The sequence below is a fragment of the Vitis riparia genome, chromosome 4 (genome assembly GCF_004353265.1).
Source record: "Vitis riparia cultivar Riparia Gloire de Montpellier isolate 1030 chromosome 4, EGFV_Vit.rip_1.0, whole genome shotgun sequence".
Taxonomy (NCBI): domain Eukaryota; kingdom Viridiplantae; phylum Streptophyta; class Magnoliopsida; order Vitales; family Vitaceae; genus Vitis; species Vitis riparia.
In genome coordinates this window covers 19,853,596-19,878,853 of record NC_048434.1, presented here as the reverse complement: position 1 = coordinate 19,878,853, position 25,258 = coordinate 19,853,596, and the positions used below count along the sequence as shown (strand labels likewise).

General features: G+C 38.4%; 1 protein-coding gene across 1 annotated transcript in view; it reads right to left on the bottom strand.

Annotated features, from left to right (window-relative positions):
• Window positions 1–24,045, bottom strand: part of LOC117912719 (protein MICRORCHIDIA 2-like) — a 37,031-nt gene extending 12,986 nt beyond the window's left edge. The window contains exons 1-9 of the mRNA XM_034827411.1: window positions 23,390–24,045; window positions 23,225–23,299; window positions 23,051–23,085; window positions 15,890–15,968; window positions 15,714–15,803; window positions 11,261–11,336; window positions 10,990–11,068; window positions 10,767–10,895; window positions 1,747–1,845 (exon numbers count right to left, since the gene is read on the bottom strand). Coding sequence (XP_034683302.1) covers window positions 1,747–1,845; window positions 10,767–10,895; window positions 10,990–11,068; window positions 11,261–11,336; window positions 15,714–15,803; window positions 15,890–15,968; window positions 23,051–23,085; window positions 23,225–23,299; window positions 23,390–23,624 — 897 coding nt within the window. The 5' untranslated portion in view covers window positions 23,625–24,045. The remainder of the gene's footprint in view (window positions 1–1,746; window positions 1,846–10,766; window positions 10,896–10,989; window positions 11,069–11,260; window positions 11,337–15,713; window positions 15,804–15,889; window positions 15,969–23,050; window positions 23,086–23,224; window positions 23,300–23,389) is intronic.
• Window positions 24,046–25,258: the final 1,213 nt, after the last annotated feature.

Here is a 25,258-nt window from a genome sequence, read left to right as displayed (position 1 = left end):
ATAATTGACTCAAGTGCTACTATCATATGACCAACTCTTTTCATCGGTTTATGTCTTATAACTTATGTCCACGAAATTAAAAAAATTAAAGCAGTAGATGGTACATTAGCCACCATGGCTAGTCAAGCAATTGTTTCCTTGACATCATCTCTCACTCTAAAGTTTGTGTTACATGTTCCTAAGCTTTCATTCAATCTATTGTCTATTATCAGCTCATAAAGACTTGAATTCTTGTGTAACCTTTTTCCCATCCCATTGTATTTTTTAAGACCTGGGTTGTAGGGAAGATGATTGGACATGGTAAGGAACTACAGGGACTCTACTATCTTGGAACCGGAAGTGGCAATGGTAACCATGCATCTCACTCTCATTTTTCAGAAAAAGTCTCATCCAATAAAGAACACGTTTGGTTACATCATCTTCGTTCAAGACATCATCCTTTTGCTTTGTTAAAAATTATGTCCCCTTTATTGTTTGAACATTTAAATATTAATGAATTACATTGTGAAGTTTGTCAGCTTGCTAACTATAATCACGTTTTATTTCCTTTGAGTGATAATAGTACATCTAGTCCTTTTCAATTAATACATTCTGATGCTTAAGGTCCATCAAAAATTCCAAATACTTCTAGAGCTTGATGGTTTGTCTCCTTTATTGATAATTGTTCTAGAGCCACCTAGTTATTTCTTATAATAAATTAATTGCTAGCATTGTGTTCCCTATTTTCCATAAAATGATTTACACTCGACTCGATGTTCAAATTAGAAGCACTAGGTCCAATGATAGGAAGGAATAATTTAATCAGGTTTTAGGATCATTTCTCACAAAGGAAGGAATTATATATATAATCCTCCTATAATGATTCCCCACAACAAAACAGTATTGCAGAGCAAAAAAATGGTCATATGAAGTACATCCCACATCTCTATCATCTTCCACTTTTCCTCAAATATCCTACAATTTCTCTCTCACCACACAATCCAAGGCAATGAGAGACAAGCAACTAGCCTATGATGGAACTCCTTAAACCCCTATATGAAATGTTCATCATGTCATACATACTCATGAGCGAAACCCAATCATCCTAACTGAATAACTTGTGTAATAGCCCCAAAGTTATCAAGCAATGTAGAAAGAACGATTTCATTGCATTGAAATATTAAGTACAAAGAAGGAATTCTTTCTCCTTTCCTTTTTTTTTTTTCTTTCCTTTCTCTCTATATCTGGCCATAAGTCCTATTGCATGTATAGGTCAAAACATGTTCCCTTAGGTCCTTACGAACCTTACCCGCATTCTCTTGACCTCCTTGCTAATATCATGGCACCTGCAACTTAAACCAAATCATTCTCCTTACCACTAATAAAGTGACTTAATCAATCACATTAAACCTAACTTGAAGATACCAAAAAATTTTAATACCATAGGGATCTTCATTTGGATTGCACAGTTCAAGAAAGTGTTAAACTTCTAGTCAAATGTTAAATTTAGAGATCCTGAAAAATTGTTTCTTATTTCCCTTAAGTTTATTTTTCAGGGTGAAGCACTAAGAAAAATAAGTAGAAATCTAATGGGTCATCAAGCTGACATTCTTTGACATATTTAGATGCAATCACCACATTTAGATGCAATTAATCTTACAAACTTTAATTCACAATAAGCCTGTAACTTCTCCAAGTATAGTTACCTAAAAATTATGTGTAATCTTACATAATATTCATTATACCACTGTCTAAAGTGCAACATACCTCATCATCATCGTCGAAATTCAATTCAAATATGCCTTCATCATTCAGCCATAGGTTGTATATGATTATTTTTGTTCCATGTGGTCCAATATCCTCAAACTGAATATGCAACAAGCAAATCAGATAATAAGAATGCATCAATGAAAAGGTAAAAAAAAAAAATTAGTTGTAATTAACATCTCTTAGAATGTTGAGTATTAACAAAAAACCATTAAGCATGCAGTCATCCACTAATTTCCAAAGCACAAAGCATCCTGAATCTTTATACAGAGTACAGCATACAAAGTTACAAACCAAGAAAGAAGTATTTGTACAATGAAAATGGATCGTGGACTCAAGCCCAACAATACCAGAACAATATGCTACATAATTTCAGGTCAGTAGGAAAAAAGTATGGAAAAAAGACATAAAAGGATTACCAAAAGCCATCTAGAGGTGCATTTAATTACTACCATAAAGCAGTGTTGAAGTGGTATAACCCCTAGAATGACTATCAGTAAAGAGTTAAAACCAAGAATTTGGGAAAGGAACCCATATTTGACAAAATAATTGGAAAGATGGAATTTCCCATAAAAAATGATCACCCAAATAATTAGCATGCTGTAAGGTCAGCATTTTGCAGGGAGTTTTGGATTTCCAATTGTAATTTGACTTCAAGAAAAGAGAAAGGAAAATCAATTCTAGAAAGGGATTAAGGAAAGATTTAGAGTAGAATGAAACTTTAGACTCCAAGACCTAACACTTTTCGTCAAAGAAAATCAATAGAAAGGAAGACACTTCTCAAAGACAGTAAAATGTAGACAGACATCGATTTCTCTATCTAACGTATTTCTTTGAAAATCAAAACTCCAAGCTAGTCATGCACAAAGGAGTAAATCCGGACAATAAGTAGACCTTCACCCTTGAGAGGGAATAAAGGAAGGCAAATAGGTGACATAAAGGCAAAACAAGTCAGGCTGAGATTGGGCTATAGCTTTCCAAGGGAACAGTATCAGCTCCTGACCAAGATGTATTATGAATACACTTAAAGAAAACACAAAATTGTCATACAAGAAGAAAGGTGCTAGTTTCAATGACACTTCAGCAATTCTATTTTCAAATCATCAAATATTCCAAAATTTTCTTTCACAAGATTGGAAAATGAGAAGGAAAAATAACTGATAAACGAAAATATTATTTGTCAAACTTGAAAAAGAAACAATTTTCATAAACAACCTTAATATCCAAATTAATACAATAACCAAATGTGAACATATATAGGTTACTAACTTTCCTAAAAACTTAATGTATTAGGATTTGGGTACACAATGTATATCAAGATAACATCCCCCATGGAGCCTCATATCTGTATGTGGAGAGGCACAGACAATAGTAGCAGTAATCAAACCACAAATTTCTGATTACATAAATATACATGGGGGAACAGAAGAAGGAAAAACTCAAAAACAAAACCTCTAGCTTTTTTTTTTTGATAAGTAAGCACAGAGTTCAATAAAAAGAGGCAAAATAGCCACAAAGTATACAAGGGGTATACAAGGCTACTAAGGCCTCACAAGCAAAAAACCAAAAAAACCCACCACCCCTTATCTGGAGGCTAACCACTCCAGAAAGCCTATGAGGGAAGGCAGCTCCTCTCCAATATACCTTTTTTTTTATCAGTAAGAAAATATGTGTATTGCAAAAGAGGCGCTAAAGAAGCGACTCAAATAGATACAGAGAAGAACAACTCACCCCCTTACAAAAGAACCCAAACCACTAGGAAAACACAAAAAACCCCCCTCCCTTATCGTATACACACCCATTCAATAAAATCTATTAAGGTCGAAGACCCATCTTTTATCCATAATTTGGTTTCCGACCAAAGTAAATACACAAAAGAAATTTTCAGCTTTTGGATGGACAACACACCGTCCTCAAAAGCCATTGAATTCCTAGTCATCCAAATAACCCAAAACAAGCATAACAGCCCCAAAAGCCACGCCACCTTCCTCTTCTTGCCCACAAAAGAGCCTCTCCAACCTATAAGAGTTTCTTTCACCGAACGCGGAAAAACCCAAGAAACTCCAAAGAAAGAGAAGAGCAAAGTCCACACCTCCCTTGTTCTTTCACAATGAAAGAGAAGGTGGTCAATCGACTCCCCACACTTTTGACAAAGAAAACACCTATTAGCCAAAACCCAACCCCTCTTTTGCAACCGATCCAACGTCAAAACTCTACCCCACGAAGCCTCCCACGCAAAGAAGCTAATCTTGGGCTGAGCGCAAGACCTTCAAATAATCTTTGAAGGGAACAAAGCTGAAGAAGCCGGCTGCATAGCCTTATACAAGGACTTTACCGAAAAAACCCCGTCCTTTGATTTCACCCAACTCACTCTGTCCTTCTCATCCACCCTCACCATCTTCCCTTCCAAATAACATAATAACCTTCCCACTTCTTCCAACTCCCAATCATTAAACGGCCTAATGAAAGTAGGAATCCAACTTCCCCTCCTATCCTCCTCGGCTGTCCAAACTTCATTTACCCAAGCCTCTTTTGACGTTGCTAATGCAAAAAGAGAAGGGAAAACCTCACTTAAAGGGCTGGCACCACACCACTTATCTTTCCAAAACCTCACATTCTATCCATCCCCCACCTCGAAGCCAAAAAAAGGGGTTACAAGCTGTCCCACCTTATTTATAGCTTTCCACAAACCAACTCCATAAGCCTCCCTTGTCTCACTAGATCTCCATCCTCCAATTTCCTCCCCGTACTTCCTTTTGATCACCTGATTCCAAAGAGCCTTTTTTTCGTTAGCAAAGCGCCAACCATTTGCCCTAGAGAGCCTTATTTAACAAACCAAGGCTCTTAACCCCCAAACCTCCTTTACTTTTGTCGTCACAGGCAATCGGCCACCTTACTAAGTGAGGTTTTTGCTCAAGGGATCCACCTCCCCACAGAAAATCCCTTTGAATCTTTTCCAACCTCATCCTCACCGCCCTAGGTAAATGGAAAATGGACATGAAATAGATTGGAAGGTTGGACAGGGTGCTCCGGATTAAAGTAATCCTTCCTCCTTTTGAGATGTATTGACACTTCCACATAGCCAATCTCTTTCTGAATCTTTCCTCTATTCCATCTCATACACCGATAGATTTGAAAGGGGCACCCAAAGGCATTCCTAAATAGGTGGAGGGTAAATTTCCCACTTTATAATCAAATTCATCCGCCAACTCTCCCACATTTTCAACTCTACCAACTGGGATCAACTCACTTTTTTCCATATTCACTTTTAACCCTGACAACGCCTCAAACCACATTAGCAACCAGCATAAGTGTGTCAACTGATCCTCTCTAGCTTCACAAAACACCAACGTGTCATTAGCAAACAATAAATGTGTAATCTGGACCCCCTCACCCCTTCACCCCTTCTTCCCCGCACAATGCAAGGCGTCAAAAAACCTCCAACAACTGTTCTTTTCATCAAACAGCTAAAAGCCTCCATCACTATTACAAAAAGATAAGGCGAAAGAGGGTCTCTTTGCCTTAAGCCCCTTGAGCCTTGGAAAAAACCCATTGGACTGCCATTCACCAAGATCGAAAAACTAACAGTAGATAAACACCACTTTATCCAACTGCACCACCTTCCTCCAAATCCCATTTTCCCCAACACCGCTAGTAGAAATGACCAATCCACATGATCATAGGCTTTCTCGATATCTAATTTGCATAAAATTGCCTTATTATTACTTTTCAGAATTGAATCTATTGCCTCATTTACGATCAAAACTGCATCCATAATCTGCCGCCCCTCCACGAAAGCATTTTGAGACAAAGATATCACTTTTGCTAACACTCCTTTTAACCTGTTAGCCAACACCTTAGCCAACCATTTGTAGAGCCCTCCCACCAAACTTATTGGCCTAAAGTCCTTCAACTCCTCAGCCCCCCCTTTCTTAGGAATCAACACTAGGAAAGTTGCATTCAAGCTCCTTACAAATCGCCCCCTCTCATGAAACTATCTAAACAAATTCATAACTTCCTCTTTCACAAAGTCCCACGCAAACTGCCAAAAGGCCATTGAGAAGCCATCCGCCCCTAGTGCTTTCTCTCCACAACAGGCTACCAACGCCTCAAAAACCTCCTCCTCTGAAAAGGGCTTCTCCAGCCTCTCCACATCCCCCATTTCTAGCCTTTCAAAGATTAACCCATCTATACTCGGCTTCCATTCACCTGGATCTGTCAATAGGGCTTGAAAATTTCTGCCAATCTCCTCTTTGATTTCACTTTCCTTAGTTAAACTCCTCCCATTCACCTTTATTCTATTCAGTTGATTCCTCCTTCTATGAGCATTTGCCATTTTATGAAAAAACTTGGTGTTTCTGTCCCCCTCTTTCAACCATATTTCCCTAGACTTTTGCCTCCATGAGACTTTTTCCAATAAAACCCATTTCTTCTATAATTCCCTTGCCTCCTTCCTAGCCTCTTCTTCTTCCATTGACAGAGAACGACCTCTTTCTTCCTTGTCCTAATAATCTAATAAAAACTACGTTTTTTGCTTCTCGCATCCAATCTGACCAAACACCTCTTTATTCCAGCTTCTTAACAAAGGTTTTAAAACCTTCAACTTTTCAATCAAGATGAAACTAGTTGACCCGCTCATTTGAATCCCCTCCCACCACTGATTTAGCACCTCTTTAAAGTCCTCCCTTTTCAGCCACATATTCTCAAATCTGAAAGGCGTGAATCCTCTCCTCATTCCTCCCCCATCCAAAAGGACCGAGGCATGATCATACACCAGCCTAGCCAAAACAGTTTGGACCACCCCCTGGAAATGAGATTCCCACTCCTCAGAAATAAGGAATCGATCAATTCTTGACTTTGATCAATTATTGAGACCTTCGGACCACGTGAAACTCCCCCCTTGAAGCGGCAAGTCCCTTAAATCTAGCTCCTCAACCACCTCTGAAAATCTCCTCATCTCCTGGGACAAACGACCCCCTCTGCTCCTCTCATAGGGGAATCTAATCATGTTGAAATCTCCTGCTACATACCAAGGTTCATTCCATATCCCTTTAATTGCCCCCAACTCACTCCACAGTTCTTCCCTCTCATCTTTCGTTGTGGGGCCATAAACACCTGAGAAACTCCAACATAAACCATCTTCACATTTCTTAAAACGGCACGAGACAGTGAATTTGCCCACCTCCATCTCCTCTAATTGCAATACCCTGTTATCCCAGAACACCATAACCCCCCCTCCCCCAGCCACCCCCCTGGAATTTAAAACCCCCCACTCCAAGCATCTTCCAACCCCGAGGCTTTTGACCAAACCATTCGACATCTCCTGGATTTTTGTTTCCTGGAGACACACTAAATTAGCCTTTTGTGATTTAATCACCTCCTTTATTAATTTTCTCTTTTCCCTATCGTTTGTCCCCCTTACATTCCACGACAGGATTCTTAGCTTCATCTAACTGCTTCTTGATGGCCCCGATTCCCTTCTATTCAACCATAATTCACCGACCACTCTAATTTCTTTAACTCCCGGTCAAATTTCGACATTCTCTGGCCTTTCCTCTTTTTCCGGTGACCCTCTCAGATACATCCCTTCTTTCCCTAATTCTATTGAGAAGTCTCAAGATCTCTCTTTCAAAGCCCTCCGTAGGCATTCCCAAGCATTGACAAAATCTTGTCAGGCAACTATACCTCCAAGACTCCTCGTCATCATCTTCTTTCTCAGCCTTATCATCCCTCCCCTCTTCCCCCAAAAAAGAAATACCCGCTCCCATCTGACCGTCCCTTTCTTCCACTGGATACACTCTTAACGGAGTGAAGCTTAACCTTTCTTCACTTTCCTTCACCACTGAGCCAATATCACTCCTTCCCTCCATACCCATCACAACCCCCTCCCCGTCCAAAATTAGATGAAAGAGAGACCTATCCCCCCCCACAAACATACTGCAAGAGGCTTAAGAGTGGAATACCTGGCATTTTCCTCTATGAACCACTCGTCCGCAATGGAAGCCCTTCCATTCTCTCTATTCTCCGCTGCACCAGCCATCTTGCTAGGCAGGAGTTGCTCTTCAAACCAGTTTACTGATATCTGCCGACTGAAAGAAGCCTTAGCTTCTTTTAAACTACTTTCCTTTGTGGGTCTAAAAGAATGGCAAGCCCACAAAGCTTCATTTGGTTGTTCCTCTGAAAGCCCTATACTGGGCCGACTTACCTTTGTGGGCCTAAAAGAATGGCAAGCAGTCCCGCGACCCACATAACTTATCCCTCCCTTTTAAAGCCCATTCCATGTGGGCTTGAGTGACTACAAACATGGACTTACACTGATCAGTCCTCATACCCCCTTCACTTAAGCCCACCACTCCTTTCCCTTTTCCACCTTTCTTCTTCCCCATAGTTGAAAAAGTTTCAGTTGTACCAGTCGTCCCGTCACCATCAAGCTTTTCTTCCCCTCCAGCTTTTCTGACTGAATCTGCCCCCATCTTCTTTGCAACACGCCACATTTCCTTTCCTTTGCTACTGTTACTCTCCACGCGTGAACCCACTTACCTATCATCCCTTGTCTTCTCCTTCTCTCCCCCCTTCATCTTCTTCACTGGCACCACCTTAGATAACCATGGCAACCTCTCCCACCACAGTTGTAATGCATAGCAGTAATCATCAACCGCTAAATGTAAAGTTCCCGAAAAAAAACTCCCCATGTTCTTCACCAAAATTCTAGCCCACTGGAGCTAAGAAACATTCTTTGTTTCTTCATCCACCTCAACAAAGCCTCCACAACAATCTCCTATTCTCTTTAAAATTTCTTCACTCCAGCAGTGAAACGGGAGTCCTACCACTCTTACCCAAACCTCTTTTGTTTGGCTTCCTGCCTATAAGCAACCTGTCTGCACACCCCATCTCTCTAAATGCAACACTTTGTCCTTATATCTTCGCGTCCCCCTCTTTAGTGTTCTCTTTGCGTCTTCTTCATCTTTGAACTCCAGCATCATGAGAGGTCCTCCCATACTCAACATTCTCAGTCCTTTTCTTAAGTTCCAAACTTGCTCCCCCCATTTTTTAACCGTCTGCAACTCCAGCTCTCCCACTGACCCGGTCCCCCATTTACCTATAAGGCACCTGCCCAGTCCCTTCTCCCTTTCCCTTAATTCTCTCCCTCCAACTTGAAGCCACAAAGCATTTCCTTGCTTTCCAGCCGGCTCCTTGGTCACATCCGCATAAGACTTCTTCCCACCCATCACCTTCTTTTCAATGCAACTTTCTTCCTTATTTTCTATTAACACCCCTTCCGATTTTGACTCACCTCTCAAGGCTTCTTTCACCTTTACTTCCTCTTGCGTTGCTACCCCTAACTCCCATAGTTTCTCAGCAAACAAAGCCCATCCTCCTGGTAGACCCTTACCTTCGGGGACCACTAAACAAAACCTCTTGGACTCCACATCAATAACAAAACAGAGAATGTATCTCCCCGCCCCATTTTCGCGTCTTTCCACTTTAAACTTTCTACCCTCTTCCTCCCACACTTTTGCTAACCTTCCTTTCCTTTCCTCCCTACAACATTCTTCAAGCCCTTCTAGAAAATTTCTCAAACTTGTCACCCTAAATCTGATCTAGGAAGATAAACCTCTGCTCCTTTCCACTATGGTGCCTCGTATCTTCCCTCTGGCTTCCTCTACTGAAACCTCAAACGACTTCGACTCAATCGCAAACCACCTCTTTCCCCCTCTCATCTCATCTATCCAGACATATTAAAGACAGGATTTATGAAAACTCTCTAATATACAATTTAGCTCAACCCCATATATTACAAACAAAAGAATATTTAAGTCTCTGAATTGCTAACACCCCCCCTTAAAAGTTAGTCTATTCCTCTCCTTCCAAACCGTCCAAAAAATAAACAACGGAATGGAATTCCAAAGTTTTTTCCTTTTTTTTCCCCACAAAGGATCCCCTCCAACTAAATAAAACCTCCTTTACAGTTTCTGGAAACACCCACCGAACCCCAAACACTCCCAAAACTAAATCCCACAGCACTCTGGCCACTGTACAATGTATGAGAATATGATTTACGTTTTCCTCTTCACAACCACACAAAAAACCTCTAGCTTTGATATCATGTTAAGTTATCAACTTTCCTAAAAGCTTAACCTGTTCGTATCTGGGCCCACAATTCAAGGTACATATATATATATAGAGAGGGAGACAAAGAGGATTTAAAACATGAAAAGAGTTCAAAAAACTAAAGATTGAGTAAAAGGAATTGGGAAATAAGTAGAGAGGCCATTTAGTAAGAAGAAAGAAATAGTATTAGCAACATTATAAATTATATGATGAGAGTGTACAAAAGAACTTAAGAAGTTAAACAAAAACCAAAACAAAATAAAAATAGAAAATATAAACAATGCCCAAGGTTATTTTGTCAAAATCTTGAGATTTGCAAAATATTAAAAATAAAAAATTGCAATAGTTTCTCAATATCAGCAAATAGTCAAGCATTGCCGCATTGATAACTGCTCAACCTAAACATTATTTATTCATAAATGGATTGAAATAATTCAATCCCAAAACATGAAAGTGTTCAATTCCAAATCCAAACTATGTAGTCTGATTGTCTCAAAATATTAAAAATAGAGAAAATGTGTAAAGGTCTTATATCTAACAACTTGCAATCCCAAACTCCAGTTGAGTTCAAAATCTTACAATACGGACTGACCTGAATATGCTAAAAATGGATGGTTTTAAATCATGTTGGTTATGTCATAAAAATAAAAATAAAAAACTGAAATTCCAATGCTTAAAAAAAATCACAATTTTGAATTTACTTGGACATCAAGTTTCCTGTATATAGAAGACAAACTACATCAATAAAAACTGCTTAAAGTTATTGAACTCAACTCCAAATAGTATAAGATTTTAGAAAAATGTTTAAACAAAAGCTAACCTTCATAGGCAATTATTCCAAATATTCCTACAATAAAAGATTCTAAGTTTCTGAAATAGAAAGTCATGTTTGATGAAATCAAATGAACCTGTTGCATAAGCTCCTCCTTTGATGCAAAAGGTGACCATTCGAGAATGGTCTTCAAGTTGGTAGACCAATCTTCCTTAGAGCTGTATATTATTGGTTCAGCCCAATGGTCAGAGATGTCAAAATCAACCTACAGGGGAAGTGAAAATGGAAATAAGATGCACAGATGGATAAAATGCTAAGGCTCAAAAGAACAACTTAATACTAAGAACAAAGAGAATCACCATTGGAACAATAACATCGTCCTGCCCAGTTCTCCGCAAGAATGTATAGGATAAAAGGCCAATGCTCTGTGTTGCTCGGCTAAAAGGCATCAGAAGGAAGTGAGTAAAGAATATTTGGATGAACTTCCACACTCAGTCAAAAAATTTGAATTGAATATAAATAAACAATATAGTAACACAGCATTTCAAACAATTTGGTAGATATCATATGTATCCAACTTCAATGATATGAAAATCTGCTGCATCCATAAAAAAGAGAAAAAAAAAATACCTGGTACGAGATGCACGGCTGAAAACAATAACATCAGCACCCAGTCGCATTGTACTAGTCTTGAACCCATTACCATCTGGAAATATACACACCCTTTGGAATCAAGAACAGCACAGATATTCAAAGCTCCAGGAGTAGAAATCAAGGAAATTTAATAAATATAAAAAATTTTCAAGGAGACTACATAAAAATTTTCAAAAATATGGATTCTCAGCACATTGAGTTATTTATGTTTTGCAGCTGAAAATGATTGTACTAAGGGTTAGTATGGACTGATTGTAACTTAAATATATATCAGGACTGGTTAAAACAAAACTCAGAATGCAGAAATCATGTACTTATCCAAAAGAGGAGACTAACCCTTATTTTTTTGTTCACTGATGCTTGCCAAATTACTTCCTTTTCATTTTTGGCTCCTTCAGTTGCTTCAAGGATGGAAAAAACTCAATACAATATTTTTTGTGCAGGAAAAGGGAGATAGCTTCAATATGATTAGATGTAATGGAGAAAGGTTGTGAACAAAAGGAGCAAGGTGACTAGGAATTTCAACCCATATTAATTATGAACGCACAATTAAGAATGTGGATTCAAATCAACTCTTGAGAAGGGCATTGAAGATAAATATGGAGTCACTACTATTGGTCACTACCCCTTGGAAGTGTAAGCTTCTCAGAGGTGAGTTCTTTAGAGGCCCATTTCAAAGGCAGGTTTGAGTTCCTTACTGGTGTGATCTCTGCAGGTTGATTTTCAAACGTAGAATCATCTTTTAGGTAGGTTCAAGACTTGTGCAAGGTATTGGAATTCAATAAGAGATGAAGATAACACGTGATGTCATTGATGTGATGATATTTCTCTTCATTGAATGTTCTCTATCCATACAAAATTGCAACTAGAAAGAATACATGGGTAATTGCGCATAGAAGAAGTTTCTCAGAGACAAAAATCTATAGAGATTTAGTTGAAGGAGAGAGGGAAAAAGAACTAAATGTTTTCACAAAATGGCGAATGCACCTAGAAGAAGAAACTTTTTTAGCAAGATCAAAGTTAATGGGGCGTGATTCAAAAAGGAGAATGACATTAAGGAAAGGGTAGTCCAAGCCTTCCACAATTTGTTGTTTGATCTAGGGGATTAGAGACCTAGCATCTTTGGGATGTTGTTCAAAGCCTTAGATAGTCTGGGGGCTAAAGATTTAGAGCTGCCTTTCATTGAGAAAGAGATGTTCAGTGTATTGTTAAATTTGAATGGAGATAAAGCTCTTGGCCTTGATGATTTCTACATTGCCTTTTGACAGTTTAGTTTTGTTGGGATTTTGAAAAAGATAAAGTATTCAACTTTTTTAGGAAGTTTTATGACCAAGAGAGGTTTGTAAAAAGTCAAAATGTCACTTGTTTAGTGTTAATTCTAAAGAAAGTAGGCGCCAAGGAATCGAAAGATTTTAAGCCAATAAGCTTAGAGGTAAGCTATATAAGCTTCTAATTCAGGTTTTGACTAATAGGTTGAAAAAGGTGATGGGAATGGTAGTTTCCAAGTTCTAGAATGCCTTTGTAGAGAGTAGGTAGATCCTTAACTAGATATTCTAGCTAAGGAGACTAACAATTCCAAGGGAGTAATTTGCAAAACTCGATATTGAGAAGGCTTATGATTATACTAATCAAGGCTTCCTACTAGCTCTGCTTGATAATATGTGTCTTGGCCAACAATGGATTAGATAGATCAAATTGTGTACATCTATAGTGAGGTTTTTTGTGCTAGTAAATGATACAACATCAGAATTTTTCCAAAGTTCAAGAGGGCTAAGGCAAGAGGATCCTCTCTCATTATTTATTTGTATTGGTGATGAAGGCACTTAGTTGTCTTTTGGAGAGAGGTAAGAAGGGTGTTTTTTTGAGGGGATTTCAAGGCAAAGGGAAGGGAGGGTGAAGTGGTGGAAGTACCCCACCTATTGTTTCTTGTGGAAGTATTCCATCTATTTTTTTTCTAACAATACTTGTCTTTTGTGAGGCTTCACAAGCTCAAATGGTCCATTTAAGTTGATTGTTCATGTGGTTCGAAACCATCTCAAGTTTGAGAATTAATCTTGAGAAAAGCAAATTAATCCCTATTGGTGGGATTGCCAATGTGGAGGATTTGGCTTTAGAGTTGGGATGTAGGCTGGGAGACCTTCAATCACCTTATTAGGCCTTCATTCAGGGCAAAAATAGTGTGGGATAAGGCGGAGAAGAGGTTTCTTTGAAAGCTATCAACATAGAAAAGATAATATTTTTGGAAACATGTTATTCACATAAAGTAGGGCGAGGAAGAAGGGGGTTAGAGATCATGTATGGTGAAAGGTGGGTCTGGGATCAAGTTATGGAAAGCTAAAAGAAAGGGGTGAGACCTTTCCAATAGTAGAGTGTCCTTTGAGGTGGGTGATGGGAGGAGGGTGAACCTTTAGGAAGATAAATGGTGTAGGGAGGAGGATGTATGAGAAGAACGAAGGGAAGGACACTAGAATCCTTGTTTTGCCAAACACTTGAACAATTAGGAGCTAGACAATGTACAAACTTTTTCCTCAAGGTTGCAAAGGAAATTTGTGAAGAGGGAAGAAAAGAATAGGGTGATGTGGATGGACTCAAGGAATGGTGTCTTCTCAATCAAATCTCCATATTCTATTCTGGAGTCGGGGTGAGGTGCTCAATCTCTTTCTTATAAGGCATTATTTGGAATTTTTGGGTCTCACCTAAAGCAAGGTTTTTTTATTGGAATGTTAGTTCGGGAAAGGTATTGACCTTAGATCCCCTTCAGAGGAGAAGATGGCTATTGGCAAACAGATGTTACCTTTATAAAAGCAAAGTGGGATCTATTAATCATGTCCTCCTCCATTGTACCATAACCAGGTTGTTACGGTAGTTGTCGTTCTCTTTGTTCAAAGTAATTTGAGTCTTTCCTTCTTGAGTTAGGGAACCCTAACTCTCCTAAGTTAGCATGGTTCCTTTGTGGAAAAAAATGCAAGAAGGTTTGGAGAACCACCCCATTGTTTTTTTTTTAGACATTGTGAAAGGGAAGGAATCAGAAGAGCCTTTAAATATGTGGAGCAATTGGTTCAATTGTTGAAAAGCTCATTTATTAGGAGCTTGGCAACATAGGTTAGGGTGTCTTTAATTGATTTTGTAGATTGGGTGGGATCTAGATGATGAAGGGAAAAGCTTTTTGTATTTTCCCTCCTTCAAGCAACACCTTTTGATATCCTTTGTATACGACTTGTGTACCTTGGTGTATAGTTTTAGTTTATAAATACATTCTCTTCAATTATTAAAAAGGAAAAAAAAAAAAAAAAATCTTCCAACCTGACTAAAACGCTTTGCTCATTCAACTAGGAAAAGGATGATCAAAGCAACTATCATCTTGGACGTACAGTTGAGGTTTTACTGTTTCCATTTCCTTCTTTCTATACACACTTTCAACATTAGAGAATAGCAATGTTGCATTGCTGCAAAGCCTGTAACTGCTTTATGATACTTATTCTGGAAAACTAGGAGGGAATCAATGTTTGAAAATTCAGGCTTGTCTCCAATTCAGTTGTTTTATAGCAGAGATGAACATGTACACAGATTGATTGGAAAATTCCCCATTTCCTTATGAATGGCATTGCTTATATAAACAATGATGTTGGATACAATAATAATAGTGGAAACCTTGGTGATCTTATTCACTGTTGCATCTTCTCCTCTATCACCAAGGAGAAAAAAATGTTGATCTTGAAATGCCCAGGCATTGAATGGATCTGTGAGAACTTTTTCCTTTTCCTGATAAGCAAATAAGAATAATAGTAAAGAGGCACATGATATAGATCCGGAAAAGGCTAAATATGGTTGGATGTCTAAATGTCAAATGCCAGATGTCATTTTCTAAGAAAGGTTTCCCAACTTACTTCTTTATAGTCCACCTGGAAGGAGAAAAATGTAGTACTTTTTAGCAAACAATTGACCCAGACTGATGGAATAGCCACATCAAGAATCTGGTTTCTTTTTACACTCTCAAATATTCCAAACATTTATTCATTTTTATAGACCTTGAGCTATCTAGGCCACTCTTTTTAGGGGGGATATTATTGAGATAATCTAATTCTTATTAACGTACAAAGTCTTGGTCTTTGATTGATCACAATTTACGTGTACCCCTAAGTAGTAAATTTTAGACATGTTAATGAAGACCTACTTGTATGCCTAGAAAAAGGGTGGAAAGGAGGTTGACCTTATCCTTAGAAGCACAGGGGTTCTGCATTTGGCCAAAGAGGAAAATAAAAACTGAAGCAATAAATGTGCAAATTGCTTATTTACTAGATGTAGTTCATCAACGGAATGAGCATGAAAACCACAATTTGAATAGAAATGTAGAAGCAAGTATAATTATCCAAAATGATTGTCGTCAAACAAGGAACAGTAAATGACAAAAGAAACTCATGGTAATTACATTGTCCAATTGTTGTGTTCGACTTCTTTGAAGAGTAACCCAAGCTCATGCATTTCCGAATAGATTCAGGATCCATTCCACCTCCATCATCTGTACATAACATCCATAGTTGCCCACTTATCATTTATTAAAAAATGATGCAAGAAGCTACATCTGGTCATATATTAATACCATACCTTGGAAAAGTAAAGCAGGAGAGTTATCCTTCTGATTATCAATTCTATCGAGCTTTACAAAAGTTGCCCCATTGCATATCTGGAAATTTGAAAAACACAGGCATGTGTTTACACACAAAATCAATGTTAGTGTTGATGTGATTTGTAGACTGAATAATTTCATGCAGTGGAATCATTCAGGCACATTTTCTTGGTTTAATCATTTTTTTTTTCACTTTTCAAGATAAATGCTAAGAATTTTATTATGGGAACAATTCTACCCCATCAAAATGCCATCCATCTTTTCCTTCACGCTCTATTCTTTTCCTTCCATAGTATCTGCACATTAATTTTCCCCAATAATTTACCCTCCCTATCATGGTTTAAAGTTGCAATATTGGCCGCTAAACTTGTGAAGTCCTGAGAAGGGTTATTGCAGAATCTCAGTTGGATATCATGCAAAACACACTATGCTATTTCAAAATTTTCAAAAATCTCTAAAGAAAATAATGAAAATTTTTAGAAAAGTAAATACAATTAGATGAACAGAATGAATTAGCGTCTTTTTTTTTTTTTTCCTTCAGTTTTATCCATTTTCTTCAATTATTTTCCCTCAATTACTTATCACAATGCATTTTTAGATTTTCCTCTTTTTTTTTGGATTGATGAAGAGAATCTTTGAGAAATGTCAAGATTCAGTCCCTTTTTTCATCAAATTCAAATTAATATCTCAATGATGCAGTGTCCCAACTCCAATATTCTGTGCAACTTGACCATGACTTGACTATACCGGCCAATTTGTGGCTGAAAATGGAAAATCTTGTGATGGATCTTGAAATCACGTCAGTAATAGCTGTTTTGGATGAGAATCCACCAAGTCCAATACTTGAACCTTGCTTCCTACTCCAAGCACTAATTTCAATCCCCACAAGAGGACAACGGCATGACGAACAACCCAAAGCTATAAAGAAAACAACCCTCAATCTATTTTGCACAGAACAAGTATCTGAACAACACCTTCAGCTAACTCATGAACTAGAGCAACTATTGCAAAGGTCCACTCACCATTAGAACTAACATGCATTCTGAACAAATAAAACAACCTTACAGGCAACAAAACAGCTTAGAGGAAACAAACAGCTCTATGCTAGTCGTATTATAAAGAACCCACACAAAATTAAGAACTCTAAGTGAAAGAACATAATTTATGACAACTAAAACCCTTCCTTATTCATCTCTTCTATTAACCCAATTACTAGTACTAGTTTCTAATCCATAAAAGACATTACCAACTAGAAAAAGGCCACCTCAGACCTTAGGGGAGAAAAACCCATGATCGAACTACATAGTGTAAGTGGGTGAACCACCATTTCAGCCCCACTCAACATAAGCATCAACTGAGAAGCATCAATAGATGAAGCTATGATGATCTTCCACCAAATATAAAGCAACCTTAGAGGGAAAAGATAGCTTGATCTAGACTATTTTGAGAAAGCTACACCCTCCAGTAATTCCAAGTACTAAGGCTATGTGCGGTTCCAATAAAATGCTAAGGAAAGAAAAAAAAATACTAATAATAAGGAAAATGATTTTCTTATGTTTGCTTTTGTTATAGAAAATAGGAAAAAAAAAAACTAAATATAATTAAAATTTGTTAAAAAATTTGCATTTTCGAATTATTTGATTAAAATAAGTTAAATGAATTTGACGTATCAAACATGTTAGATAGTGTACAGTTATTTAGGTTATTTACTTTTCCTTTTCTTTCCTTATTGTATTGTGGGTCCCACTAACATGTATATATATATACCCAAGTCCAATATGTATTATTAACAGTTTTTTAATAACAAAAATTAGGGATTCTCTCTTTTCTCTCTTTTCACATGGTATTAGAGCCTAGGGAGAAAAAAAACCTAATTATTTCCGGTTTATCCGTGAATCAATTCTGGGAAACCTTTCAGTGACCTTGTTTCATTTCGGTCACTTTTCCCATCTCCTAAAGTCTTCCGATCAACCGTATCGTCATTAGAAAACCCTCACTGCCGTCACAAAAACCCTCACTCGGCGCGACTTTTCCGGCGACCTTTTCCGGCGAAATCCTTTTCCGACACCGACCATACCATCAGGTGCGCAAGGAGAAGATCTTCAAGTTTTGTCAAAGCACCGGAGGTTGATTCTCAGTCACGCGCCGGCCACGCGCATTTCTTATCCGGCGGCCTGAACCTCACACGCCGGCACGTGAGGGCACATGGAGCACTTTCCGGCCACACGCTTCCACCTCCAGCCTCGCTTGACGCCGTCTAGCCACCCTCCATCTGTGCTTGTGCCATTTGAGCCCTATAAATGCATTTTTTAGGGTTTTTTGTCTCTGTCGGCCCTCTAAACAGCCTTTCCGGCGACCTCCGGTGACTTCCTCTCCACCTCGAGCCCTGCACGTGTCTTAGGAAGTGTTCTTCTACCCTTCCAATAGTGCCACATTTGTTTTTCTTTACTATTTGGTTTCTCATAGTCGCAGATCCTCGGTTTTTCTTCTTTCAGCCGCGATCTGAAGCCGTATTAGGGCTTTCTTCGATCCAAACATATTTCGTTCTCCAGATAAGTAGATATGGCTACTTAAAGTTCCATTTTTTCCTCTGTTATATATGGATCTCTTATGATTACTTCGAAGAAATTGGTTAGCAGTGAAAATTATTTGTCCTGGTCTGCCTCTGTGGAGCTTTGGTTTATGAGTCAAGGTTATGAGAATCACCTTGTTACGTAGGAGGCGGATATCCCTGAGATTGACAGAGTACAATGGAGGAAAATAGATGCACAATTATGTAGTATGTTATGGCAATCAGTTGATCCTAAGATTCTACTTCATCTTCAGGCCTACAAAACATGCTTTAAATTTTGGAATCAGGCAAAAGGGTTATACACGAATGATATCCAACGTCTTTTAAGGTGGCTTCTTCTTTTGTCAATGTCAGACAACAAGACATGGATTTATCTACTTATATTGGCCAGATTGCCTTTCTTAAGGAGGAATTCTTGACCGTGATGCCTCTTACTACTGATGTTGGGGATCAACAAACACAAATTGACAAGTTCTTCATGGTTCTTACGCTTATTAGCCTCCATCCAGATTTTGAGACCGTCCACGATCAGATTCTTGGCAGTTCCTCCGTTTCATCCTTGGATGATGTGTTTGCTCACCTCCTCCATATCTCTTCCACTCAGACTTTGTCATCTAATAACACTTCAGATTCTTCTATGTTAGTTTCTCAAACTAACTCTTGAGGAGGACGCAGTGGTAACCGAGGTAGATGCCAACGTCCTCATTGCACCTATTGCAATAAGCTTGGCCACACTCGTGATCGGTGTTATCAGTTACATGGGCGGCCTCCCCGCACTGCCCACGTGGCCCAGTCATCTGATCATCAGCCGCCTCAGCCTCCGAGTTCCTCCACATCTCAGGGTATTTCCCTCACTGACAGTGAGTATGATGACTATCTTCGCTATCAGGCCACTAAGTCAGCTTCTGTTGCTTCTGTTGCCCAGACTAGTAATGCTTCTCCTTGTCTTACCCACACATCTTCTCTTGGACCTTGGATTCTAGATTGTGGCGCTTCTGATCACATATCTGGTAATAAGGATCTTTTTTCTTCTATTACTACTACCTCTGCCTTACCTACTGTTACCTTAGCTAATGGTTCTCAAACTGTGGCTAAAGGCATTGGTTTGGCACATTCTCTCCCTTCTCTACCTCTCACTTCTGTCCTTTATACTCATGAATGTTCCTTTAATCTTATCCCCATCAACAAAATCACTCGTACTCTTAACTGTTCTATTACTTTTTATGATAAATTTGTGACCTTGCAGGACTGGAGTACGGGGAAGACGATTGGCATAAGACGTGAGTCTCAAGGCCTCTATCACCTCACCTCGCCTTCAACTCCTGCAGTTTGCATTTCTACTGATGCTCCCCTCCTCATCCACAGTTGTCTGGGTCACCCTAGTCTATCAAAGTTCCAGAAAATGGTCCCTCGTTTTTCATCTTTGTCGTCGCTTGCGTGCGAGTCCTGTCAGCTTGGGAAACATACTCGTGTCTCGTTCCCAAACCGTTTGAATAATCGGGCAAAGTCTCCTTTTGAACTTGTCCACACTGATGTTTGGGGTCCTTGTCGGACCGCATCTATTTTAGGATTTCAATATTTTGTCACTTTCATTGATGACTATTCTCAATGTACTTGGTTATTTTTAATGAAAAATCGAGCTGAGTTATTCTTTATTTTCCAGAAATTTTATGCTGAAATCCAAACCCAGTTCAATATTTCTATTCGTGTGTTACGTAGTGACAATACCAGGGAATATTTTTTTGCACCATTTACTTCATTTATGTCCCAACATGGGATCCTTTATCAGTCTTCTTGTGCTCATACTTCTCAACAAAATGGGGTAGTTGAACGTAAGAATCGACATCTTGTTGAGACAGCTCGTACTCTCCTTCTCCATAGTAATGTTCCTTTTCGTTTTTGGGGGGACGCTATTCTTACAGCATGTTATTTGATTAATCATATACCCTCATCTGTATTACACGATCAGATTTTCATTCCCTTCTTTTCCCTAACCAACCACTTTATTTCCTTCCTCCTCGTGTTTTTTGTTGTACTTGCTTTATTCATATTCTCACTCCTGGACAGGATAAACTTTCTGCCAAAGCCACAAAATGCATCTTCTTGGGATACTCCAGACTTCAAAAGGGTTATCGTTGTTATTTCTCTGAGACTTATCGCTACTTTATCTCCGTTGATGTCACCTTCTTTAAGGACTCACCATTCTTCTCCACCTCTAAGTCTCTTCCTGTTTCTGAAGTCTTACCCCTTCCCATTATCTCCCCACCTGATACAGTGCCTTCTCGCCCACTTCAGGTTTATCATCATCGTCATCGTGTCGCTGTTCTTCCTTCTTTAGCTGAGGTACCTGCTGACTCACTTCCTCTCTCTTCGGCTTCTCCTGCCCCGGCTCTACCTCCTTCTATTAACTTACTCATTGCTCTTTGGAAAGGTAATCGATCTACTCATAATCCTCATCTCATTTATAATTTTTTGAGTTACCATCGATTATCTTCACCCTATTCTGCATTTGTTTCTACTATATCTTCTGTTTCTCTTCCCAAGAGCACCCCTGAGGCTCTTTCCCATCCAGGCTGGCAATAGGCAATGGTAGATGAAATGACTACTTTACACTCCAATGGCACTTGGGATCTTGTTGTTTTACCCTCTGGTAAATCTACAGTTGGTTGTCGTTGGGTCTACACAGTTAAGGTTGGCCTTGATGGTTAGGTTGATCACCTTGAGGCCCGCTTAGTTGCTAAAGGCTATACTCAGGTTTATGGTTCTGATTATGGTGACACTTTCTCTCCTGTTGCCAAGATAGCTTTTGTTCGTCTATTGCTCTCCATGGCTGCCATGCGTTCTTGGCCTCTTTATCAGTTAGATATTAAAAATGCTTTCCTTCATGGGGATCTTGCTGAGGAAGTTTATATGGAGCAACCACCTGGTTTTGTTGCTCAGGGGGAGTCTGGTTTAGCGTGCAGGTTACGCCGTTCTCTATATGGCTTGAAACAATCTCCTCGAGCATGGTTTAGCCATTTTAGTTCTATTGTTTAGGAGTTTGGCATGTTCCGCAGTACAGCAGACCATTATGTTTTCTATCATCATAACTCTTCGGGACAGTGTATTTATCTAGTAGTTTATGTGGACGACATCGTCATTACAGGCAATGATCAGAATGGTATTCAGAAACTAAAGCAACACCTTTTCACCCACTTTCAGACTAAAGACTTGGGGAAACTCAAGTATTTCTTAGGAATTGAGATAGCTCAATCTAGTTCCCGTGTGGTTCTTTTCCAAAGGAAGTATGCTTTAGACATCTTGGAAGAAACCGGTATGTTAGACTGTAAACCGGTAGACACTCCTATGGATCCAAATGTCAAATTTATACCAGGACAGGGGGAGCCTTTAGGAGATACTGGGAGATATCAGCGACTTGTAGATAAACTAAACTACCTCACCATTACTAGTCCAAACATTTCTTTTCCTGTAAGTGTTGTTAGTCAATTCCTACAGTCACCATGTGATAGCTATTGGGATGTTGTAATCCGCATTCTTCGATATATCAAAAGCACACCAGGCCAAGATGTGTTGTACGAGAACAAAGGTCATACCCAGGTTGTTGGTTACACAAATGCAGATTGGGCTGACTCATCCACAGATAGACGTTCCACTTCCGGGTATTGTGTATTGGAGGTAACCTAATATCCTGGAAGAGTAAGAAATAAGATGTAGTGGTCAGATCTAGTGCTGAAGCCGAGTATCGAGCTATGACTCTGGCAACATGTGAACTCATATGGCTGAAACATCTTCTTCGAGAGTTGAGATTTGGAAAGGATGAACAGATGAAACTCATCTGTGACAACCAAGCCGCTTTGCATATTGCATCCAATCCAGTCTTCCATGAAAGGACCAAACACATTGAAGTTGATTGTCACTTCATTAAAGAGAAGATCGCATCAGAATGTGTGGCGACTAGTTTTGTCAATTCAAATGATCAACTAGCAGATATTTTTACTAAGTCTCTCAGAGGTCCTAGAATTAAATACATTTGTAACAAGCTTGGTGCATATAACATATATGCTCCAGCTTGAGGGGAGTGTTAGATAGTGTACAGTTATTTAGGTTATTTACTTTTCCTTTTCTTTTCTTATTATATTGTGGGTCCCACTAACATGTATATATATATCCAAGTCCAATGTGTATTATTAATAGTTTTTAAATAACAAAAATTAGGGATTCTCCCTTTTCTCTCTTTTCACAAAACAAAAATAATTTATGGACTTTAAATTTTTTTCCTTTACTTTTTCTTTACTTCTACTTTTCCTCCCTAGTTTCTTTCTCTTGTATTTTCCCTCAAATTACAAGCCAACCAAGACCTTTTTCCAGATTTGCTTTCTTCAGTCTAGCCTACTGTCCACCTATTTGGGGAATAAGTGCAGGTAAGAAAGAACCACCATAGCTGCAATGTCTCAATCATAAAGAATCCAACTAAGGATGCAGTGTCAAATTAAGAAAAACCACAAAATATGATTTCTCCTAGATGATGCACCATGAGAACATAAATTTGCAAAATAATCATTTTTACCTCGTCAACAGCATTGTCCAACAGCTCGGCAATTGCTGGAAAAAAGAAAAAGAAAAAAGAAAAAACCCTATCAAATACATTCTAATCCCAGATAGATAGAGAAGAAATATAATTCTCGAGTTCAAGCACCTGCAATTCCTTTCTTTCTCTTGTTTTTATGACACAAAAACTTACCTCCAAAAGCCCATTTATGAGAAGTGGCATTGGAGTGCAGAAACTTGGGATGAACGCGAGCATGTTCCAATTGATCTGTGAAATAGGAAAGACGGCTCCATTCAATGATCAAAACAAACAACATATGATAGAGATATTGGTTTGAAAAAAGAGAAGATATGAAACCTGGGGCTGGAGTCAATTTGGAGGGAGTGTTATCATAGGCCCCAGCTTTCCAGAAACTCCTTGACAGGGGCGGTTCCGCTGGAGGGAGTGGTACAACAGTCTGCTGGCCTACTTGGTCGGTTTGAACCTGTTGATTGCTCCTCCTTTCCACTCCTACACCTCCTTCATCGTCACTACTAGCAATTTCCACCACGTCCATACCTTCTTTTTCGGGTTTCAGAGACATTGGAGACATGAAACAGGCAGAAACAGAGATGTCCGAGCTCCAATTCACCTCCTTTCCCTACTTTCTCTCCACAATTCTTTTCACCCTCTTTTTTTTATATCTCTTTTTCCACAAATTTTTTTGATTTGATTTCCTTCCCTTTCCCAAGAAGGCAAATTTTGAAACAATGAAAGGAATTGAGGGATGAAAATAATATGATTAGGTTATACCTAGTTCTGATGGATTAGAACAGCTCTTAGGGTTTTCCCAGAGCGAAGTATCCCTGAATAGTTCCGACTGGCGTCGGGCGTCCACAATGGAGAACGAGAGAAGGGGTTTGTGTGCGCTCTGGGAGGAAGATCGTGAAGTTCTACCGTTTCAAGAGAAATTTTCAGAAAAACGGTGCGCTTTGGGGGAGGGAGTGGATTACGGAGTGTGACTGTTGCCGTTTCATCAAAACGGTGCGTTTCGCGGAAGGGATACCGATCTTGAAGAGGAGTTTGGTACTTGAGTTCTGCCGTTTTCATAAAACGGCGTAAAGTCGCCCGGTATTACTTCTTCTCTAAATTTTTATTATTGTATTTGGCAAAAATAAAGAATTAAAATGTTACAAATTATGAAAATAAGGCGGGTAAAAGATCCAACTTTCCCGTGCTAAAAAGATCGGGATGAATTATGAATTTTTTTATTATAATATTATTTCATATACCTCGAATACAGAAAATTTCTTGAAAATATCGGAGAAATTTTAAAAAAAACACGCCTTTTTAGTCATATTTATAAAAATATAATCAAATAAATCTATATTTTAAAAATTATTCTCTATTTCACTTTATTTTTAATAAATATTTCTAGAAAACAACGGTCAAATAATATTAGAAAATTTTAAAATAATTTTCTATTTTAAAAAACAAAAAAAAAATTAAATAACATGATCAAACTAATTCTTTGATATTTTAAAATACATAAAAGAAAAAATAGTTCTCACATAATCCAATCCACCTTACAATAATTTTAAGCATTTAAAAAAAAAAACTAGGGATTTTTTATATTAAATGGCACATCATGTGATCCAATAATTTCCTTTCATAACTTGTTTAGTATCCAACACAAGGGATAAATTGAGTCTGACTTCCTTGTTATGCACACAATCATTATAAATAGAAGAAAAATAAGAAAGGCGTGACATGAACACTTCTATCCTTGTAAATATCTATTGAAAAAAATTTAAGAAAATTTATTATTACAAAACTTGTAAATATGGGTGACAATCGAGATATATATGAAAAACTAAAGATGAGGCATAATTATAAATGCCTATCATTAGCATTTTTAACTAGGTTTTTGTGACTTAAATGAAAGGAATGGATCAAACTGAATAAAGGACTTTCATAAATGAAATGACAATTGTTGGATTGTGAAATCTAAATCATGTTTGGGATATTGGAGGTCAAATTGCCCAATTAACTCATTGGGTCGAGCTCTTCATTAAGCTTGTAAGGATCGAGTTGTCTTATCAATTCATAGGGTTGAAAAGAGCAACATCTCCTTGAAAAAAAAAAACATTATGTGATGATCGATGAATTTGGCCCTATTATATATTTTAGCCCTTTTGTGTTAGGATTTTGTTTTTTTTTTAGAGAAAGTGATCTCAATGAGATGTT